At 46.4% G+C, this 21,381-nt stretch overlaps 2 protein-coding genes across 2 annotated transcripts; one reads left to right on the top strand and one right to left on the bottom strand.

Annotated features, from left to right (window-relative positions):
* Positions 1-549: 549 nt before the first annotated feature.
* TMEM207 (transmembrane protein 207) lies at positions 550-4,647 on the top strand. Its single transcript, XM_041406044.1, has 5 exons — positions 550-645; positions 2,462-2,499; positions 2,925-2,969; positions 3,416-3,555; positions 4,499-4,647. The coding sequence occupies exons 1-5, from the start codon at positions 550-552 to the stop codon at positions 4,645-4,647; spliced, it is 468 nt and encodes a 155-aa protein (XP_041261978.1).
* A 7,996-nt stretch (positions 4,648-12,643) lies between these two features.
* CLDN16 (claudin 16) lies at positions 12,644-19,548 on the bottom strand. Its single transcript, XM_041405975.1, has 5 exons — positions 19,432-19,548; positions 14,750-14,852; positions 14,344-14,508; positions 13,107-13,298; positions 12,644-12,783 (listed from the first exon to the last, which is right to left on the bottom strand). The coding sequence occupies exons 1-5, from the start codon at positions 19,543-19,545 to the stop codon at positions 12,644-12,646; spliced, it is 714 nt and encodes a 237-aa protein (XP_041261909.1). The 5' UTR covers positions 19,546-19,548.
* Between the last annotated feature and the right edge of the window lie 1,833 nt (positions 19,549-21,381).

Genomic DNA, 21,381 nt, shown 5'->3' with positions numbered 1-21,381 from the left:
TTTTTTCAGCTGCATTTTCCTGGTAAACCCTGACAGCTGCATAACAGAAGTAATGGTGCTGGTGGTGGGTGTCTCGGGCTGGGAAGGGTTTCTTTCATCCTTGGTGCAGGTTTGAGGTGGTAGGCACATTGCACAGGACATGGTTAGAGCTACCTCTGTTTTTTCTGTAATGCCAATATTCCATCTGAAGGCAGCATGCCAGGAAAGTGTGGCCCCACTGCACAGACACCAGTGACTCTGTTTGTAGCAGGTCCTGTTAAATGCAGCCGTGGGTTAATATGGAACTAAGCCTCAGCAGCAGGAATTTGTGAACAGCTAGGAAAATACCGAAACAACTGCAAGGTGCTGACCTTAAACCAGTGTTCCTTTAACTTCTGGTAGCTGTTTGTGCCCCTGCAAACCCAAGTTCGCTCCCTGGCTAGCGGTAATTTCTGAGGCGCAGGAAGCCATTGGGTAACGTGTTCTCTGGCTGCAGGCATGATGTGCAGAGAAGTTTTAAAAGCACCAAATCACAGAGGGTAAAACACTGCAGCAAACAAAGCTCTTCCAATGTTTCTCACACTAATGATGCAGAGACCTGGATCTTTGTGTTTATCTTCATGGATCACAGCAGGAACTGGAGTTCTATGTCTAACCTTCTTCCAGGTAACCAAACCCTTCACTGGGACCAGGCTGATTTTAGGGACTTATGTGGGGCGGGGGGGAAGGTTCCAACTTTTGCAGAATTTAGTCATCAGCTTTCTTTTTTATTATTATTATTTTGTGAAGGATTTTTTTGAGGATTTAATGAATGTGGGGAAGACTTAATGCTCACAAAAATTCCAATTAGTGCAGAGAAAACACTACTGCCTTTGTACTTTATTCTGTCTCTGGCTATTGAAATGGAAGAGCTTGGGGCTTCAGCAGCACGGGTGGGTGTTTGGCTGCTGTGACAGATTCCTGCCTCAGAGCAGATGCACTTTGCTGCAGTTTAACTACGCTAAGGTGGCTCTGCTGAGCTGGTTTGGAGGATGATAAAAGAGAGGCCAGAGGTTGTCATTCAGCCATGAAGAATACTCAGGACACATGTAATCACAGCAATCAGCTATCTGCTTTTGACCTGTTAATTAATAATCAGTTGAAATGCAAAAAAACCCAAAGGAATTAAAATATTCTGCATCAGAGTGCATGTGTGACGTGGCAAATTAGCTCAGTTTTAAAAGGACACATCTGGAAGAGTTGAAGCTTCTGTCTTTTTCTCTATTCCTCATTTGGATTTCAGCCACTCATGAAATTTCTCAGACAATGCTTTATATGAAAGACTTAATATACCCAAAGACCTCTGGAGAAACTAGGGATGGAAAGGCAGTGTGTGCACAGGATCAGACACATTATAGAGATCTGATAGGGGATTTCTTGCTGTTTACAGTGGCTTGAGCTTTGCATAACAAAAAGAACCTGTTAATTAGAGATTTTAAAAGAGATTTTTCAGTTATGTATGTTTGATATAAATTTCTAGTTCAGAACAGAGCCTTCCAGTTTGACAAAAATCTCGAAGTGTTTTGAATATATGCAGAGGGAAATCCAAAGTAATTATTTACAAATTACATTCTAATAGTTTTTTTTCTGAGAAACAAATCTAAATTCCTCTATCTTGTTCATTCTGCTTTCCAGTGTTATCACAATTCTATACCTGATTTGAATTTTTTTGTAGCAACATTGGGCAACTGTAATAACACACCTAACATCAGTCAGCCAAAAGAATCTATTGAATTGGATTCAATTATACTGATGAACTGCTCTGGTTACTTTTTGCACAGATAATATGAAACTGAGGCTAAGATCAACAAGGCTTGCAAAAATAAACTGGCTTAAGCTGAGAATAGAAAATATACCTGAAAAACAAGTTTGAGGTTCGCATATTTGCAATACGTGAAACCTGACTCTGGGAATGATGCACCACTACTATCTGAAAACAGAAAAATGCTGGGTAGAGCACACTTCTAGTCAAAACAGTTCCAATTTACTACTGCATTCACAATTAGCTCCAAAAAAAAAAAAAAAAAATGAACCACAGAACAAGAATTTGGTTATGGGCACTTTCAGCAGGCATTTCTGAATAGCAAAGCCCAGTGCAGCAAGCAGGTCTCAGACTCCAGCTGGTGTTTCCCTGCTCTTGTCTTTCCCTCCTTCACATCAAAAGGAATGCTTTCTCCTTGGCCTAGCTTTCATCTGCAAGCTATTGAATTTATTGAATTTATTGAGCTCTTGGTGAGGTTCTCTGCTGGATTTGATTTGGGCTGGCTCAAAGCAGAGCCCCACAGAGGCAGATCCCAAAGGAGAGGTCTGGTTTCAGCCCTGCAGGATCAGCACTCCTTTTGCTCTTCCTCTCAAACTTCCCACTCTAAGAACAGTAATTATACTGGTAAATTGTAAAAAACAAAACATACCTGCCCTGTCTGATTTACATGTGTGTTTTCAGTCAGCAGACTCTGGGTCGGACTGTGAGCTGGGCGAGAGGTGAGTGTGGCTTCATTCTCTCCCCCCGGCTGCCCCCACCTCAGGCTCTTTCAGGGGTGCTCTGCTCCTGCCTGGCACACCAGCACAGCAGAGGAACGAGGACCTCCAGGAAAAGGCCATTTAGGGTTGGTTGTTTTTTTCCAAAAAAGGAAATAGAGGCTGGCAACCCTTTGGGTTTTCAGCAAAAACGCTGGTGTCGGGTGCCAGTGTTGAAAGGCAAACAAGTGGCACTCTGCTTCTTGCATCATCTGCCTTGCTCCCATCCACACAGAGAAATTTTTAATGGGCTCCCTTCATGGAAGAAAACCTCTCAATCTTCTACTTGCTGATGATGGTGCTTGTCTTTGTGTTGGTAGATGTGCTGGGGTGGGTACAGCAGCCCCCTCACACTGGACTGGAAGTCCTTTTTATTCTTCCCTTTTTAGGTGTGTTGGACAGAGCGATGGAAACTTTAGCATCTGGTATGTGTGGTAAGTTTCAGATCTGTTTTAAGGGGAAAAACTGGCAAATAATATTCTTTGATGTATATATGGAGAGAAAGGCATTAAGAGAGACTGATAGCTAGAGAGCATTGCTCCTGGGCTGTCCCTGTGTTCTGTCTTTACAAACTAATGGAAATCATTTATCCATATCCTCCTCACTGTACGCTGACAACTGAGCTGGGAAAAAATGATAGATTGTGTCAGGGAGAAATGTTTGAATATCCAGCCAGCACTGGCTGCTGAGCACTCAGGAGTGAGACATTGGTTTCTGGGGACTTTGATCATGTCCATCGTGCTGGTGGGGGAACCGCAACATTTAACGGCAATTTGCAAAAGATGTTAATGAATATGTTAATTTGAAGACGTGCAGCCATCTGTCGGTGCTGCCCGCAGATGGTGACAGTACTGTTCCTCCCCTGCTGCCTCTGCCTTAGGTTCCTGGTGCTGTTTTTGCTGGCCGTGCTCCTGTCCTGCGGGATCTGCTGCTGCCTGCAGTGCTGGCTGAAGCGGCGGAGCTGCCGCCCCCGACGCACCGTGGCTGTCTTTGCCCTCAGCAGCTCGGATGCCTTTTGTGGTTAGTCCTGTCCCTGCTGCAAGGTCCTGCTGGCCCTGGTGGCCTTCCTGTGGCCCATCCATAACCCAGTAAAAAGCAGTGGGCTTGGGAGGTGGGATGCAGCCAGGGGCTGTATTGCTGGTGAACAGAGGGGCACCCAGCTCTGGCAACTGGGGGACATGTCCAGACCATGGACTGGGGGGCTGAAGCCACATCCACTTTTCACTGAGCCATACCTTGGTGCTGTCCCTGTGTGTCCATGTGTCCCAAAGGTGTCTAGCTGGGGCTTGGCCAGGCAAACACTGGAGGTGTGTGGGACTTTCTCCTCAGTGCCAGACCACTCAGTGATCTAAGCCATTGGGACAGCCACAGGCTCTGGGGTCAGACAGCCCTTTCCAACCTGTGTCCTTCATTTCTCACTCAGACAAAACTGTACTGGTCTAACTCGAGCCACCCCAGTACAGCTTGTCTGGCTTACACACCCTGCTCTGTCAAAAGATTGTCCTGGTGGGTGCTATTCACTGTGGCAGCCACCCTCATTCCCCCAGGAGCACCCAGATTTTGAGGACTGGGCTATAATGAGTGTGTAGCAACCAGAACTGATCTGGAGTATGGCCAGCAGCATCAGCAAGCTGAGCCAGACAACATCCCTCCAAGAAAAATAAAGCTAATCCTGTCATTAGGCTAAGCCCTTCCCAGAGGACATATTACCTGCTTTCTGGGTGGTCATAGACAGTGTCTCCACAGGGAGGACCCACCCAAACCCACCCAAATTCCTCTGTCCCAACTTCTTGTATCTGTAGTTTGTGGTGAAACACTTTGTGATGCCATCCTTCAAAAATTGCATCCATGACTTTCTTGTTTCCAAGTGGTTTGGCAGCTCCTCCTGGGCTCACCCCTCTCACTCCCACGCTTGCCCTTCACGCCTGTCTGCTGTACAGTTGTGACTTTGCTTTTTCCCCAGCTACTGAAGCACCTCCGTGCCCATCCTCTGGATCCCTGAGCCCCTGCATGACTGCAGAGAATCCCTCTTCTCCTGCCCCATGCATCAACCTCGGGGGAACTGAATTGCCTCCATCTTATGAGGATGTTGTGAAGGAAAACAAGGTCTAGACACCACATGTTGGCTTTCAGTGATCCTACTTGGTTCATCAGAGATCTTCCATCGTGCCAAAGGAGCGTGAGATCAAATCAGCCTTTTCCACAGGTTGGCCGAGAGACTGAAAAGCAGCACACATTTCATCTGAACCTGAAAGATGAGACTAAATGCAAGAGAATAAATGCCAAAAGTATGTGTTGAATCTGTCACAGGAGTTCAGCTTGACATTTTGATAACTCTGGATTTCAAAAAGCTTCCTCAAAGGCCTGTGTGCATTTGGGGTTTCTGGCTCAGCCTCTAGATTTATCTCTCTAAGGCTGCTTCAGCTGGTGCAACCCCATGTATTTTAGGACCAAATGTTGATAAATGACTTGGTAGTTACTTCTCAAGCTTGGGCTGCCTCCTTCACTCGGCACTGTGCCAAGAAACACCCTCTGGCAAAGTCATGCTGTTCTAATACATTGCAATGCAATCATGCCACTCTGTGATGAAGGATCGTTTGCCACATTTAAAATATTTAGCACAGCATATCAGATTTGTCTAGTGCAAAAGGCAGCAAATTTATGGCCAGGGAAGAGAAAACAAGAGACAGGGATTATGTAGGAGTAGCAGTGGCAGGAGCTGGTTACAGAGCCTTAAAAAAATGTGAGTTTGCTCATTTGAGCTGTTCTTAATTTCATGACTGTTCTCAGCTACTCTTGCCCCAGCACTGCAGACCAGAAGGCTTTGAATGACCCAGGACCCACGTGGAAGTTCTCCACAGACATGAATTAGGGGCTTAGGTACTTAGTACTACAGAAACCTATTAGGATAAAGAATGCCTTTTTTTTTTTTTTTTTTTTTTTGAGGTGATCACTGAAGAGAGGATGGAAAAATACTTTAAGAAGCCATCCAGACTGCCTTGTGCCCAAGCAGGATCAGCTCCACCAAAGTCATTCCTTGGAGGTATTAGCCTAACTAGTTCTCAAATTACTGAAGGAAGATGCTGAGTTTTTCCCTTAGCTGGGTTCCAGATGAAAGCAGAGATTCCCCTTTATTTGTGGTGGGCAGGTCACTGAAGGCTGAATTCAGCCTGCCTGACCTCTCTGCCTCTGCTCTGTAAGTGGCAAGGGCAGGGGGTGCAGTCAGACCTGTGCTGCTGCAGGAGGTAACACCAGCCTGGTCCCATGCTCTGTACTCCCATGGAGCCATGAGCCCAGTCTGGGCAGCTGGGTCCATCTCGGATTAGAATCCCAGAAGATTAATGGGAGCCCACAGCCTGCCTCATGGAGCACCTCCCCACCTGTACAGTGAGGTTAGCACCAGTTCCTGTGCTCAGGAAGGAAACTGGGAAGATAAATGCACTAGAGGTTATCATATTCTCATAATGATTCTATGTAAGTACATTTGCTAGATAAAGAATGGGAACATATTTTGAGAAAAAATAATTTGCCAAAACCACTGCAAATTATCTCCCTAAAATCTTATTTTAGAAGCAGCTTTAATGTTTGACACTTGTGTGAAAGGAAATAAATGTCACTTGTAGCCAAATGAATGTTTGTGCCAGCAGGCTAAAATATTACTGGGTTTATTAATAAGGAAAATTAGCGAGTACAGACTCAGCCAGGGGAGAAATCAAGCAACTTCTGAGTGTCCTTTTGCTGGCTGAACTTAGTAAGAATTGCAGGTAATCAGCACCTCACAGGATCAGATCTTTCATGTACATAACTGCTTCCACCATTCAACCCCTTCAATTTATGCCCTGAAGCATGAGATTTGATTATGTTTGTCACTGCAGCTTGCATAGCCTGTTAGTGGGCATTAAATCAGCTGTCACTTGATTCCCACCTACACACTGTTAGCTTCAGTGACCCCTCCATGGCAGAGAACTCCACAGGTTGTCTGCATTATGTGCTGCATAAAACATTACTGCCTCCTGCTTATTAATGGCTTGGCTCTAAATAAATTGCTGCCTTTAATTTCACTGAATGTCACCTTCTAATCAGATGGCTGGAGAGGCTAACAAGCAAGGACTGCTCAGGTTTCAAGGCCTCCAGTCCCTCTGCATCCCTCTTTCTCGAGGACCAGTGATTCCCGAGGTGCTAAATCCTTCCCCAGCCACCCAACCAACAGAGGGCAAGCAAGACTTTCAGCACCCAAAACTTTCCAGGGAAGGGGTTTGTTCCCCTGCTGCTTGTGTGCATTCAAGTGCTTTCAGTTTCATGTTTGAGGTGGTTTAATTATGCACAAAAGGAATCAAAATTTTCCATCAGAATTGCAACAAGTGGCTCACAGTAAAGTAAGCTAGTGGCTGTCACAAAACCAGGCTCCATCTGGAGTCACCAGCGTGGGAGAACCTGTGTGCTGTGACACCTGTGCAACATGACAGGAGCCACAGGAGCTTCCAAAAACTGCTGAAAGCCAGGAGGTATCCGCAAAAAAGAGCTCTTTCAGAGCTGCTGTGGGGAGGACTTAAACTAATACTGCTGCTGGCTTGGGGTAAGGAAGGGAAGTACCCTGAGGAGGGGCTCAGGGCCCTGGTCCTTGGCTTCCTGATCACTGGAATGGAGAAGAGGATGGGTTTCTTTCTTCTACAAAAGCATTTTGGGTGGCCCCACCAACCTATTATTCCCTATGGAAGCTGCTTCTCCCAGCTTGCCACCTCACTCCTGCGTTCTCCAGCAGAACGGACAAGGTTTCTCCAGACCTCTGTTCCCATTCTTACACAAGCAGAGATTTTACTGGGTAATTGATATTTTTATAAGTACTCAGCTCTTAATGAGGGCAGTTAAAGCAGTTTGGCTGATGTTTCCAGAATTGCAAAGGAAGAAGAACCATTTCCTTATAATCCATCACCTTGGGAATAGGGTTCACCTTGGAAAAGCACTTGTCCTGCTGTGACTCTCTGGCTGCCACTCATCCTCTGATTTACACTTCCTGCTGACTTTGAGAAGAAATGGCAAACAGCTCTAGAGAAAAGCAGAAAACACTAGAAGGCAGATGTGTTTCTGGGGGAAATTGTCATCAGCAAGACTTGTGGGGAGAAATGGGAATGGTGCAGAGGAGCCAAGTGCTTGGTGACCAAGCAAAAGACAAAGGGAACGTGGTGAGGCACACGGCTGGACGTTCACGTCTGCAGATTAAGAGATGAATAATAAAGTCATAAAGCGGCTCTCAGGCAAAATAGAGCAAAACCAGAGGTAGCTGAGCCATAATAGGTCATCAGTTTGGAATGCCAGGAGGGCTGGACATGAAAGATGGGAAAATAATTTATATGCTCATTATTATTTTTTTTAATTGTCATCTAAAATTCTGCATTATGGGCTGAAGACTTCTGCGCAAGAAGGATGAGGACAGGGCTGGGGACAGATGCCCGTTCTCTTTGGGTCACTAGATGGCACAATTCTGGCTCTTTTCTTCCTTGCTCAAAGGCGTTTTACAGCAGGAACCCAGCAACTACAGGGAGAAAATAGTTCTTGCTGCCGTAACGGCGGCTGGACTGAGAATTTCAGTCATTAATCACTTGCCCACAATATTTAACAGATGCAGAAGAGCAAACTGTGGGGGTCCAGCCCCAGCTGAGAGAGAAAACCTTGCATTCTTGGTGGAATTGTACTTTTCTCTCCTGGAAAGTTTAGGAAATGACTCTAAGTACGTGTGTCTGAGCTGAGGCAAAGTCTTCAGCTGCTGAAGATGCATTGCTGCAGGTGTGCACTGCGGTCTGAGCTCTTTAGCTACCAGCAAAGGTCTAGGCAGCCTCCAAAATCAATCCCCCATGCCCAAGGGCTGGTCCTATTTGTCCTGCTGCCTTTTGTGTGTCCTTGCAGGAGAGCAGTGATTCCTTCACAGGAGTCAAAGCAGGTCACTCGGCAAAACACCTCCTGAGCAAAGCCTGGATGCGGGTTAGAGACACAGCCCCCAAAGGCAATTGTGTTTATTATATCCCACTGATGTTACAGCGTGTAAGAAAAACACAGTTCTGCACTGCTGCTCCTGTCTACTGGAAATAATTGTTCAGATCCACTGAATTCACACCAAAATCACATGGCAATGTCTGTGAAAAGGCAGGAAATCCATATCCTGGGAAACACTGATGCAGCTGCAGGAGGAGATAGCTTAGTTCACAAGGTCACAGTAAGAGTGAGCACTAATTACAGCTGGAGATGTTAAAAGCCCTCATGAGCAAGGCTGATCGAAGCAGGGAGGGGACCAGATGCTGCCGGCAGAAAAGGACAGCAATTGCAGGTGTCATTTTTTTAATGTCCCTCACTTGCCTGTATCAAAATGGGAAATCAATAGTTATCTGTAAGGCATGGAATCAACTTAGCAAAGATCTTACCTAAACACTTTACTGTTTTCCATAACCTGCAACCAGCCCTGGCAGAGTGCACAGAGATGTCAGGGGAGAGGACAACTGAGAGCCTCAGTTCAAGGAAGCACCCTGGGGCAGGCACACAGGCAGGAAAAGTGCTACTCCCAGCTCTCAGCTAAATCCCTGACTCTCCCTATGCCCTGGGAAATGAAGACACAGGTGCCCAAACATAGAAAAATGCCCCTTGTAAGCTAGTGAAAATATGGAGGAACCTAAAAAGCTGTTGGAACTGATGGATTAAATGTTGGGCCTCAGCTCAGCTGGAAATTGCAATTGAGCAAAAAGCCTTGGTAAGCAATCAATGGGCATCAGGAGGGGAAAATCAGCCTATTGTCATTCCTAGTGAGCTGCTGCTGAATGGAATGCAGGTAGGTATTAAGGAAATACCTTAATAACTGAGCTCACCTGATACATCTTTAGCCTTAGGGACTGGTTGTGATTTTGAAAGAATAAATAAGTCCTGTTTACCTTCTGGGAGGTTTCTTGCTAATGAATACATAATTAAACTAGAACAGATCTGCATTGTGACCTGATAATGAGCTAATGAGGAGTGAATCCTGCAGTCATGAAACCAGTGTCAGTATTAAATCAAACAGGGATTAACAATTAAATATTAACAGCTGATCAAAACATCAGCTAGACTGTCAGCAGAATTTGAATAATGAAGCAATGCAGTACTGGACTGGTTACAAAACATTAACCTAGCAAAACTGAGAGTTGCTGTGACCTTTTCCTGGTCCTCTTGTGCAGGAGATAGGTCCTCAAAACCTACCATAGAGTTTGGCTAGAATAGAAGTATGATTAAGGAATCAGATACTGAAGAAGAGAGTCTCACAAGTGTTGATGCAACATTCTTGATATGCAAAGACTATTTGTATATAAATTCTTTGTGTGTGAAGTGTATTTCAGGAGGATGAGTTAAGGTAGTATTTGTGCTCTCTTTGTATACCCCAAGGAGGAACACAGGGCTGGAGGGACCAAAGAAACTAATTCTTAATATTCACCCCTGATCAGGGCATAGACCTTCAGTGCCCACTGAGCCACTGCTTGGTGTGACCCACGTGTTGTAAGCCACAAAACAGCTCCCACCACCTTAAAACAAACTGAAGACCATTTAGGACAAAGGCCCAGAATTCTCCTCAATCACTGAACAGGAGAAATCAGTGATCTGAGATTTGTAATTACACCTGCATTTCTTCTCTGCTAAACAAGAAATAAATCTTCACGGCCAGAAATAACCTTTGTGCTCAGAAACAGCTATGGAAAGCAGCAGCAAGAGGCTGGCAGGCATCCCTGAGTGTGTGTGGGGAGGGACAATGTGCTGGTTGCATCGGCTGGGGAGTTTTTGATTCAGAGTTGATGGTGTCTTTGCTGGGTACCTCCTCCCCAGGAGCATCTCTGAGCTGGGTGAGCTGGGCTGAGGCTGCCTGCAGCATCTCTCCTCCCTCGGGGAGGCTGAGGGAGCATTTGCCTCTCTGGGCAGGAGAGGGGATGTGGGCAGTGGAGCAGTCACTGAACACAGCTCTGCCTCTGGGGTATGTTCACCCTCCATCTCCTTCCCACTGTGTCTCTGAAGGAGCAGGGCAGCTGGGACACAGGCCAGGAAGCAGACCCAAAAATGTTCCCAGATTTTCCCTGCCCTGGCAGAGGATATCAGCAGTGTCAGCTCTCCTGCCCCAAAGACCCACAGAAAACACATTTCTGATGGGGCTGTAAAAAAGGTTTTTAAAAAAAAAAAAAAAAAAAAGAAAAAAAGAAACAACCACCAAGCTCTGAATGCAGTTTCCTGCAATAACAGACAAAAATTCCTGTCACCTCCAGATCTCTTTGTGCATTCTTGGTACAATCTGTGAATTCAGCACATCGCTCATAACTCTTGTACTCGTTGTCTCTCAGGACCTTGTAAAAAAGCCTCCATCACCCCTCCTACTGTGTTTACATCTGTTTGATATAGCTCATCTGTTGGCAGTAACCTGCTCTCGGTTTGGCTGACATAAACGTCTGCCAGCCCAAGCAGCACGAGCTCTGCAGGCACGAACTCTGCAGGCACGAGCCTCCCTTGCCTGGGCAGCAGAGCTGCCACCAGGGCTCTTGCTGAGCTGGTTGTGCTGTGCTCTGAGCCCTGTGGAGCTGCCTGGGCCCTCAGCAGAGCCATATGGACCTGCTGTTGTCCTGTCTGCTCCAGGCCCTGGGTGCTTCTTGCTTGGAGCCATGTCAGGGCTGGGTTGTGTTTGGGCTTTGCTCAGCTCTGTGCTGCAGCACAAGGTACTGCTTCCAGGGTAACCCATCAGAGGACTCAGCCCTATGTTTTCCATCTTAGGAGTTATCAGAAGTGCTGCTTGAGATACAGCTCACTCCAACCTCAGCCAGCCCATCTGCCTCTGCCCACATAACATAAAGTTTCACTTCATACTGTCTGGGAGAAGGAAATCCAGCCTCCCCCCCAAGCAGTCCATGGAGGAAGCCTACCTCTGGTAGTGCTTCAGCTCCCACAGCTGTGCACACCCAGCTGAGACTCCAGCTTTGTTTCTCCACTGCCCCATAGCAGGTAAATCTCTGTGCTGGGAGAATTTTCTCAACCCTCAGTGGCTGTGATATGGTGTGGTGCCCATGGTCAGAAAGGACTGAATTTGGACAGTTCCTACCAACCCTAAGAAAACTCTGTTGCAGCTTCTCTCTCTGTTACAGGCATGAAAATATGTTCACATCCATCCTTAGGGAACATGTTAAGCCATACAGGGGTTTTCCTCCCCCACCCTAGTGAAGACCTGGCTGATGCCCTAACCTCATTCAGCCTATGGCAGCCTGGATTGCAGCCAGGGACAGCAGTCCTGAACTAGGTTTAAATACCTTTTGATGGAAAGGGACAATAGATTTTAGTATCATTTATCCTAGCTTCTAGTTAATGTTATTGTAATGCACAAGTTCAGATTTTGGATCTTCACTGACTTTGCCCAAACAATGTTTTTATTAAGCAGAATGAAGCTGGCAATTTCCAGATTTCACTGAGTTTAGTAGTATACCTTTTAACACTGACTGAGAAGGACTGTATTTTTCAGGGAAGAATGCACCTGCATTTACAATCTTTTCTCAGTGCAGACTCATGGACCAAAGAGAGGGTCACATATTTAACACAGCTCTTATCTCTTGAAAAGCTCCCCAGCTGCCTGTAAGAGGGCCAGGCCGCCCTACTGAGTGCGCAGGGTCCAGATGTTGGTCAGGCAGTCAGTCCCTCCCTTGGCCAGGATTTTCTCCTTTGTACACTCTGTTGGCACATTGCCAGCCATGGAACAGATCCATCTTGCAGTTTGGGGGTCTTCATGCAGAACACTGGGGTCTGATTCAGGAATAGCTGATTTATCTCACTTCCACCAATAGCATTGAGACAAATGCTGAAAAGAGTTTGTGTTGGTTATTTCAGTCTGTGCTTATACAAGTGGTCTCAGCACCCAAGTCAAGAGGATTCCAGTAAGCAGGATTTTCTCAGAATTTACTTTCTTGGAGGAAAGGTATTTTGAAGCTCTCATAATGCAAATATCGTAGCATACGGTAGATTCTTGAAATTCAACTGCATCTGTATCACAACCACAAGAGCTTGAGTCTCTGTGCAATCCACTACAAATTAAAGCAGAGCTCTTTCTGGAGCACTTACCTCCTCCTCACACCCTTGTGTCCACCGCATACATTTTGGAGGTGGCTGTTTGTGAGGATGGCAAATGCACGTTTGTTACGACGGTCGCAGCTGAGGAATAGCCTTTCCTCAAGGAGTAGGCAGAATGGAATCTTCCAGAACTGGTCTCTGTGAGGCACAGGGAGAGAAATAGGAACTGCTAATGAGTGCTCGGTGACTTTCAGCTGCAAAGTTTCATTATTCAGGGAAAGCAGCACTCCAAGATGTGATATAATAACAACACAATTTATGTCATCCTGGCACCTCAGCTCCCACATGAAGACCTTGATGTGCTTTCTAGAGCTGCCTAAGACTATTCCCATTTTACAGCTGAAAATATCACCACTGGAGATGAGCAACCATGCCAAAGGACTTTCCCCACCCTGTGCACCTGTAGCACGCCCTGAGCAATGCCTCTGTCCCTGAGCTGTGCCTCAGCCGTGCTTCCTCACCTCTGAAGAGATACATGCAGCAGGTGAGCAGGGACCCAGACAAGAAGCAGCCGAGTGACCCCGCCATGCCAAGCCAGCAGGACCAACCAAACTTGTACTGGATGCCCAGGAACACGTTGTGGAAGAGCAGAGAGGAGCGCTCCACGTAGACATCCACGGCGTACCACACGGAGCCCGTGATGCCAGGGAGACCTGCAGAGAGGTGCCACACTCAGAACCATGGCGGAGCAGATCTAAAGCTGTAGCTGCCGTCTGCTGGGGCAGACTTCAGGGTGGGAACACCTTCCTGGGATGGCAGGTTTTGGTCCCCTTCCATGCTCTGTCTTTGGTGGATTCACCCTGGCTCCTGCTGGTATCCTGTGCTGCCAGGCAGAGGCTGCACCTCTTGGCTTGGCACTCTCCCATATTTCCAGCACACTGGCAGCACTCAGGTTTCTGCAGCAAAAGGCAAGAAGATCCTTCCCTCCCAGATGCTTGTAAAGTTGTCTCCAGAATTCAATTTTCTGATCTGTTTTGATTTTCAGAACTTTGATGATGCTTTTCAGACAAAATTTGAGAAGTGAATTGGAAGATGTTTAAAAGAGCCTCTCGACATGTTTTACATGTGCTCCCAGTGGCTGGGGTGAGTTATTAAATCTGCTTAGACTGAATAAGAGGTAGCTGCATGATATTGGCATAAAGTCAAATTATGTTATTTGGTACCTAGTTGGCTATTTATTTTTGTGTTTAAAATTCTCCTACTGGCTGTAACAGCAAAGCACCTCAGCCAGTTGGGTATTTATCACCTAGAAGGGACAGACGTGTTATTATCCTTTTATTAGCGATCAGCTGCAGAGATTTTGGGCTAAGTGACTTGCCCAAGGTCACACAATCTGTGGCAGAGCCAGGAACCAAACCAAGATGCCAGGACTTTCTAGTCTTTCAGCAATTGGTCTAGAGACCTACAGCAAGGTCTCTTTGCTCTATGAACAACTTCAACTGTTCCACAGTGAAATAGCAATAAATGGAAGTCAGTCAACTCAAAGCCAACTCACCTGGTCAAAACATGAACTGAAAGCAGATAAACTCAACTACATGTTTGAGGCAGGTGGTGAACAGAAGAAGCTGCATTACACAAATAAATTAAATGAAGACCCTTCCTCCTTCAGAAAATCACCAGCCAAAATAAAAGAAGGCTTTTAGCTTCCCCACTTTGCTAAAGGGTGTCCTACAGAATGGGGACACAGTGGGGAAATACCTGCAAGGAGCAACATAACCCCAGACACCAGGCAGATGCGCAGCTTGATGAGCGGCTCATCGGGAAGGAATTTCACACAATCCAGTCCCAGGACCAGGAAGAGAAATCCAAATCCTGACAGGAGGTCTGCTGTTATCATCATGGCTCGGGTCAGCACCAGTTTCACTGCAGGACAAAAGCAGATCATTCCAGTGCACAAGGAATGGAAATGTGGGCAGCTTATGGGGTCAGATCCCACAGGAATGTTTTTTTTTCTGGTTCAGCTTTTTTCAGCTTACCTTGGGAGTAACACCTGACTGAGAAAAGAAACATGCCTCTAATTATCTGTCACTGAGTAGAACAGATACTCTTAGTCTACATTCAAGTGTCCCCACCACTTGCAGAAACATCTCTGACTCTTACATACCGGAATGCTCGGCGTAGATGGAGTCGTACTCATCACAAGTTTGGATCCCATCAAAAACGTTTGTGACACATTCCCACCACAGGCCACGGCATTTTGTACTCACCTGTGGATTGAGAGGACAAAAAAGATCATAGGTTAAAATATCCAACGCAGCAGGTGGCTGTCTTAGCCCTTCAATAGAAATCCTGGTCCAGTTACAATGATGGTAAACCAGAGTGTTTAGCTTGAAGAGAAAATGCAGAAGCATGGAGGAAAAGGACAATGTTTTCTACATCCCTACTAATGTTCTTACATTAGAGCAAAATAATTCAGACTAGACATTAGGAAAAAAACCCTTGCCTACTAGTAAGGATAAAAATTTTTGAGGAAATTTCTGGGAGGAGCTGGGGGGTGGCTGACCAGAAAGATCTAAGAGCAGGTTTGCTCACTCATTGCCAAACTCTTGTCTAGGCTGAGCTGGGCAGGGCCATGGACCAGACAACCTGAGATTTTGCTGCCTGTGCTCCCCTTCCTTTCACCATCCTCCTGACAGAGGAGGGGCAGCTCAGAGAGTGGGAGTGCAGAGGAGTCTGGATGCGAGCCCCTCTGCAGACACCTGGGGAGGGCTGCCCCCAGATGACTCAGCTGTAAACACTGGCTGGAAAACCAGAGGCAGCCGGTGCTGATCCCGACCCTGGGGCTCCCGCTGTGCTGCCAGCCGTGGGACCACGCGTGCCCAAGCCACAGTCATCACTGAGACATCCAGACTGGGGCAGAGCAGCATCGTGGTTAATCGTCTCCGCTGTCCTCGAGCCGTAGATACCATTCCCAGCCCAGCCTTCCATAAATCACTTTAATATGGGAGGCGTTTCCATTACCAATGCAAATATGGCAACAAGCACCTTTAAATTATTCCTGGAATTGCTCATACGAGGAGCAGAGTTAATGTCGGTGCAGCTTTGGACTCCAGCCCGCCCACTTCTGCCAGCGACACCCGCTGCAGTTAATGGAAAGAGAAACTTCCAGCAGATGAGTTTCACGCAGGGGAAGGGGACCAGGCTTGCTTGGATGATGCCATAAATTAATTTTTCTTGCACTGTGTAAATCACAAAGCAGATAATAACATATCTTGGACACATAATAAAGTCTTATTCAGGATGTACTGAGGTCTGTAGCCAACTGTAATATTTTCTCCACAACACAATATCTGAGCCAAGCTGTGCACCGCCTCTGTGATACTGCTGTCTGGATCAAAGGTGAGGAAAAATGACTCGCTACTTCAGACTGGCAGAAGACATACTATTTGTATTTGAATGAAAATAATCTACATGTTTTGTTTCATGAAGATGAGAAGTGCTTAATGTTTCTGAGAATTTCAGAGCATATTTAATGAAAAATATGATGAAAAATGAGAAGCAGTAATGGAAGAAACTAATTTCATTGATTCTGTGCTTTTCAAGAGAACAGAGTCTTGTAAAACAATTTGCCATGTTTACATTCAATGTATTTTTACCATGGCCCTCTTAATGCAGTTGCAGGTCCTCTTCTGTCTTAATTCACCACTGTTCAGGCTGTGCTTGAAAGTAGCATATTTTTATTAAATTACATTTTGTTCCGCTTGTGTTTCTCTTTCCTCCCAAACCACCATAGGCTTATTTATACTACTCTGCATTCAGCTAATCATGTCACTTACTTCCTCACTTGCTGATATTATTACTGTTTTTTAAATCTTACAAGCAGCATCTATATCTAAATTATTTATAAGGAGACTAACAGGATTCCAGGCTTTGTCACCCTCCAAGCAAAACAGAGGTCTTAAGCACAACAGTTATGGTCTAGCTTGTGAAATAACCCCCTTCCCAGACTAACAAAAGCTTGTTTAATGCTTCCCGTTTCTTGGGATATTTCAGTTGTCACTACTCCTACTACAGCCAGCATGGGCAAAGCGGGAGGCAGCCCATTTCTACACAGCCTGTGTGCAGGCAGCCCATTTCTACACAGCCTGTGTGCAGCCAGGGATAATAGTCCTATTGCCTGGTGCAGGAGGGATAGGAACAGGTGTCACTGTGGGGACCTGTGGCTGCCCTGAGCTGCTGCTGAGCTATTCTGGTTTCTGCTGCCAAGGGCCAACACGTGCTCCCCTCTGCTTTGTGCACTGTTGATCCTCCTGGTTGTTAATCTGCTCCCAAGCCACCCTTGAGCATCTTCCCTTGTGCTGACAGCACAGACCTTCAGGCACACGGGAACTCGCTGCTGCAAAGGGGACAGGGGTCAGGGCATGGGGCACCATGTGGGGACATGGATTTCCTCATCCCATGGCTGGACTTCTGCACCATGTTGGTAGCACTAATTCCCCATCACCTCTCTCCCCCTATAGCAGGTTTGCTCCAGCTTCCTCGGTCCCAGCTGAGGACTCCCAGAGCAGCCAAACATCACAGCCACGCTCCTCATCCCCCACTCTGATTGCGAAACACATTGCCACGACCTGCTTTCCCTAACACAAGTATGCATGTAAAACATGAACTGCATAATGACTGTAATATAGATAATTATATCCTATTCATAATGTATAATTAATATTAAAATAATTCTCATACAGAAAAAAAAGGAAAATTACAGAACACACACTCTCCTTCTGGGGAAAGCGGAGAAGACAAACATGTAAGCGATGTTAGTCACAGTGTTGTACCGCACTCTGAGAAGGTGCCAGCAGACAATGATTACAAGCCCAGCTTGAGAGTAAAACAGGCAGCATTTAACAGTAGTGGCGGTATTTATAATCCACCTGCAACAGGGAGGGACTGTCTACACAATACAGCACTCGTTGAGAAGCAGATTATGGGCTTTTTCCACTACAAATTACGGCAAAAATTGACCCAGCCCTGTCTTGATGCTTCACAGAGAGTCACTAACTTAAACACCTTTCTTTAACCTGTTGTTTCTCAAGGGAGGTGAGGGGCTGTAAAAGCTGAGTCAGGGCCCCTGCAGCCTCTCTGGAGGTGGCTGCTCCCCGGCCTCTTCTTCCTGGGATGCTCCTCTCCAGTGGGACCACAGTGAGGGCTTCATCCTCCCCAGCTGCGGGGGGCCAGGGTCAAAGCCAAGCAACCTGCCAAGATCCAGCAGCTGCGGAAGGATGGAGCTCCCTTCTCCTGGAGCCAAAGTTGCCTAACTTACCCTTTTTCCAGCTGAAAACAGGAGTCATTGCGGACTCTAGCCTTTCTGGCCGTGGACATTCCCCTGTTTAGAGAGGCAGTGAGTCATTAGGGTCATTAAGATCAGTGGTCAGGTATTAAGGCTGGGGGCGTTTTACTCCATTATTTAGTATTCACACTCAGAGCCGGAATGTGAGAATAGTGGTTGCTAATGACCAAACTGGGTGTTAATGGAGCACTTCGGACAGCCCATCGCAGGTGTGCCTTTGCGCCAGGAAGACAAGGTTACGCAGCCTCAGGGTAATGGACCAGCTCTTTAGTGGACTCACTTTGCTCAGGAGCTGGGCTTCTATCATCTGGTTTTCCCCACAACTGGACTTCTTTGGCTCTTCTGAGTATACTGATATACCTTCATCTGAGTACTTCCTGATAGGAATCTGAAATATCTCCCAAATGAAGAGTCACATCCCATCCAGCATCACTCGGTGCACTCTTTGTCCTGAAAAGAGGCTCACTGAGCAGACACGCTGACCACCAGGAACTGCACTGCCTTGGATCATCATCTCGGCACTTACATCCACCTTTCAGGGTTTCTCACAGTCAGAGAGTCAGGATTTCATGTGGCATAGAGGGGGAAAAAATGTTTTTCTCGTAATTAGTTTTAGCCTTCTTTCCTTGGATAATTCACCTCTTCACATGCTGCAGCTAAATGCTGCATTGCAATCACTGGGTGCAGAGGAGCTCATGGTTTCATATGCTGGATAGTAGATAGAAAGTTTCCTCCTGATACATTCAGACAAACTTTCTGTCCTGGAAGGTGTTTCACCTTCACTGCCTAAAGGATCCAATTTGCCAGACAGCAGATTCCTACACTGTGGACCTGCAGCTTAAATGTACAGAAATGAATGGCTGTGCTGGGAAGAAAATTTTAAATATGCAGTACTGAGTGCTGGAGAAACAGTGATGATTTTGGACCTGGAGTCTTTGGGGCACACCTTGACTGTAAGCAGCAATCTGCTCCCTTGTTTGCAATTACCTTTTGCCAATACCTTTCTCTAATATGAGAGTGCTACTGTCCACATGAGTTCCAGGACATATTGAGTCCCCATGCTCCCCTTAAATTTCTGGTAGCCCTGTAGCTCAATGGCTGGTCAGAAAAAGATTTGAAGAGCACAGTTGTACATGCTGGATGTCTCCACCAAGAAGACTGAACTACAGAACTAGAAACATATTCAAAATATCCAAGCAGGTTGGAGGTACAGGATAACTCTTCTCAAGTTCATGCACATTTAAAACTAGAGCCTGTAGATCTTTCCTGAACTTACTAAGAGCGAGCACAGTCTGGATAGAAAAAAGTCTGGCAAAGAGAATTTCACAAAATGCCACTTTTCTCCTGCTCTTGCCACAGTAATTATTTTCATTCTCATCCACTTTCATCCAGCACAACAGGGAGAAAGAGCATGAGAGTGGAGTGGAGCAATGATACCAGGAACAAACTCTCTCTAGCACACATTGGATTTGGTGATCGGGCTCTCCTCATCCCAGTCTTACCTCCAGAGAGTCATCAGCATTCACCATCCAGCAGTCTGTCCAGGTAGATATTATCAAAAACGCAGCAGAGAAAAAAGCAAAAAAGAAGCCCACATATTGGAGGAAAAACTTCATGCCAGCAGGTGCTCAGCACATCCAGGGGAGTGCAAACAACAGCGCCCAGCCTTGCTCCTATAGCCAGGGTAGAGACAGTGTCAGTGTCCCAGATGCCCAGCAGCGCCCAGGAAGAGCAGGACCTCCTCTCTGGTGCAGGTGCCATCTGGTAGTGATGGCTGCGGGGCAGTGCTCACCTGCCAGGATCAGGAGGAGGGCGAGAGCGCCCACGGGAGCTGCTGCAGCCAATCCGCCCTGCACCGCTGCAGCTCTTGTCATGCCTGACTGAAGAGAAATGGGGCTGTGCAGAAGGGACATGCAGGTAACTGCAGCCCTGGGCTGCCAGGGGAGGCAGGTATCATGGAAGGTTTTGTCAAAATAGGGATTAGAAAAAAGAATCAAAAATTGTTCTCCAGGGCAGAAGTCTTGAGCCTTGCTGAGGGACACAGAGAGGAGCTCTTATGTGCACACATAAGTGTAGATCCCAGGCCCCTTGGTTGTTACCCTGTTGGTCTCTGGTGCAGTGATGATCTAGTTCAATGCAGAAATGTCACCAGGGAGGAAAAGGAAAAGGCAGCAGTCATGGGCCTTCAGAACCAACATCCACCCCATCCCAGACACAGAATTCCATATTCTCAATTTAAGTCAAAACTTGATACCCCTCATGCCCTAGGCCTCAATTTCTCCATGGCATGAGTACAACTCCCATGTGGAAATCTTGAAGTTTTCAGACTAGTGTCAGTCTGGAGGATTTCAGCTGGTTGGAATTTCCCTGCTTGCTTACTCTGATTGCAAACTTCTGTTTTCCTGCTGAACTCCACAGGTGAGTAGGGGTCACACAGGCTGCCAGAGGTAGAAGGCTGGGGACTCTGTAAGAGGCTTCTCAATATCTCCTCTCGTGCAGTGCTGAGAAACCCATCAGGGCACCCTTCAGGAAAACCAAAGGGGAGTGGGACTAGAAATTCCTCCCACCCCAAAGGCACAAAAGTACAGAAACCATCGCATCCTCAATGATCATTGATTTTTAATTTAAAGAGAAGCAGTAAGAGGCTGAAGACCTGCCTTGAATGGGCAAATATTCAACACAGGGCAGAGGAGCAGCTTCTTGCTGTGCATACAGCTTTGCTTCCAGCTGCTTGCCCAGGCTGGCGGTGTCTGTCATCTGAGCTGTCACCTCCAGATGGAGCCAAGTGGCACCTTTACAGCACTGCTCAAAGCTTCTGCTTCTCCGGGATTCCCCTTCAAATACCACAGCAATGAGAAGTTTATTCTTACAATAGATAACCCGCATAATTCCAATCATAGCCTCATAAGGCGGTTTTGCTGACAGAGATCACAACTTTTACCCTCGATGCCAGGCTCACTCCACTCCTCAGAGGTCACCCTGTGGAACAGGTCCTCAGCACATGCTTTGAGAGGCTGAAGTGGAGAACAAAACTCCCAGGGTATGCAGGAGGCTCTGCTGCTTCAGCTTTCTGCTTTCTGTTTCCTAATTCCAATTGTAGAAGCTGAAAAGTGAGGAACTTTTTTTTTTCCATCTTTCCCAGATGCAAGTCTTGATGTGGTTATGTGGATATGATGCTTTCTGCTGAGTTTTCTGGTATCCAAATGTCTGGATAAGTCAAAGAAACCTTCATGATTTTCACTTCATGGCTTTTTCTGTGTTGTGTTTTCAACAGTTCTGACCCATGGGGACACGGCAGTGGCCACACAGGTCCCATAAAGGATCACGACTTTCATTAGCATATATATGTATACAGATTACATTTGTCTGATACGGGTACTAAAAATAGACATCAGCTTCTTATACTTGTCTTGTTCTGAATTCATTAACCTCTCTCTGCACCCATTTTTAAA

This window comes from Onychostruthus taczanowskii, unplaced genomic scaffold (assembly GCF_017590055.1).
Source record: "Onychostruthus taczanowskii isolate IOZ18803 unplaced genomic scaffold, ASM1759005v1 scaffold24, whole genome shotgun sequence".
Classification (NCBI taxonomy): Eukaryota; Metazoa; Chordata; class Aves; order Passeriformes; family Passeridae; genus Onychostruthus; species Onychostruthus taczanowskii.
This window is presented reverse-complemented; position numbering and strand designations above follow the sequence as displayed.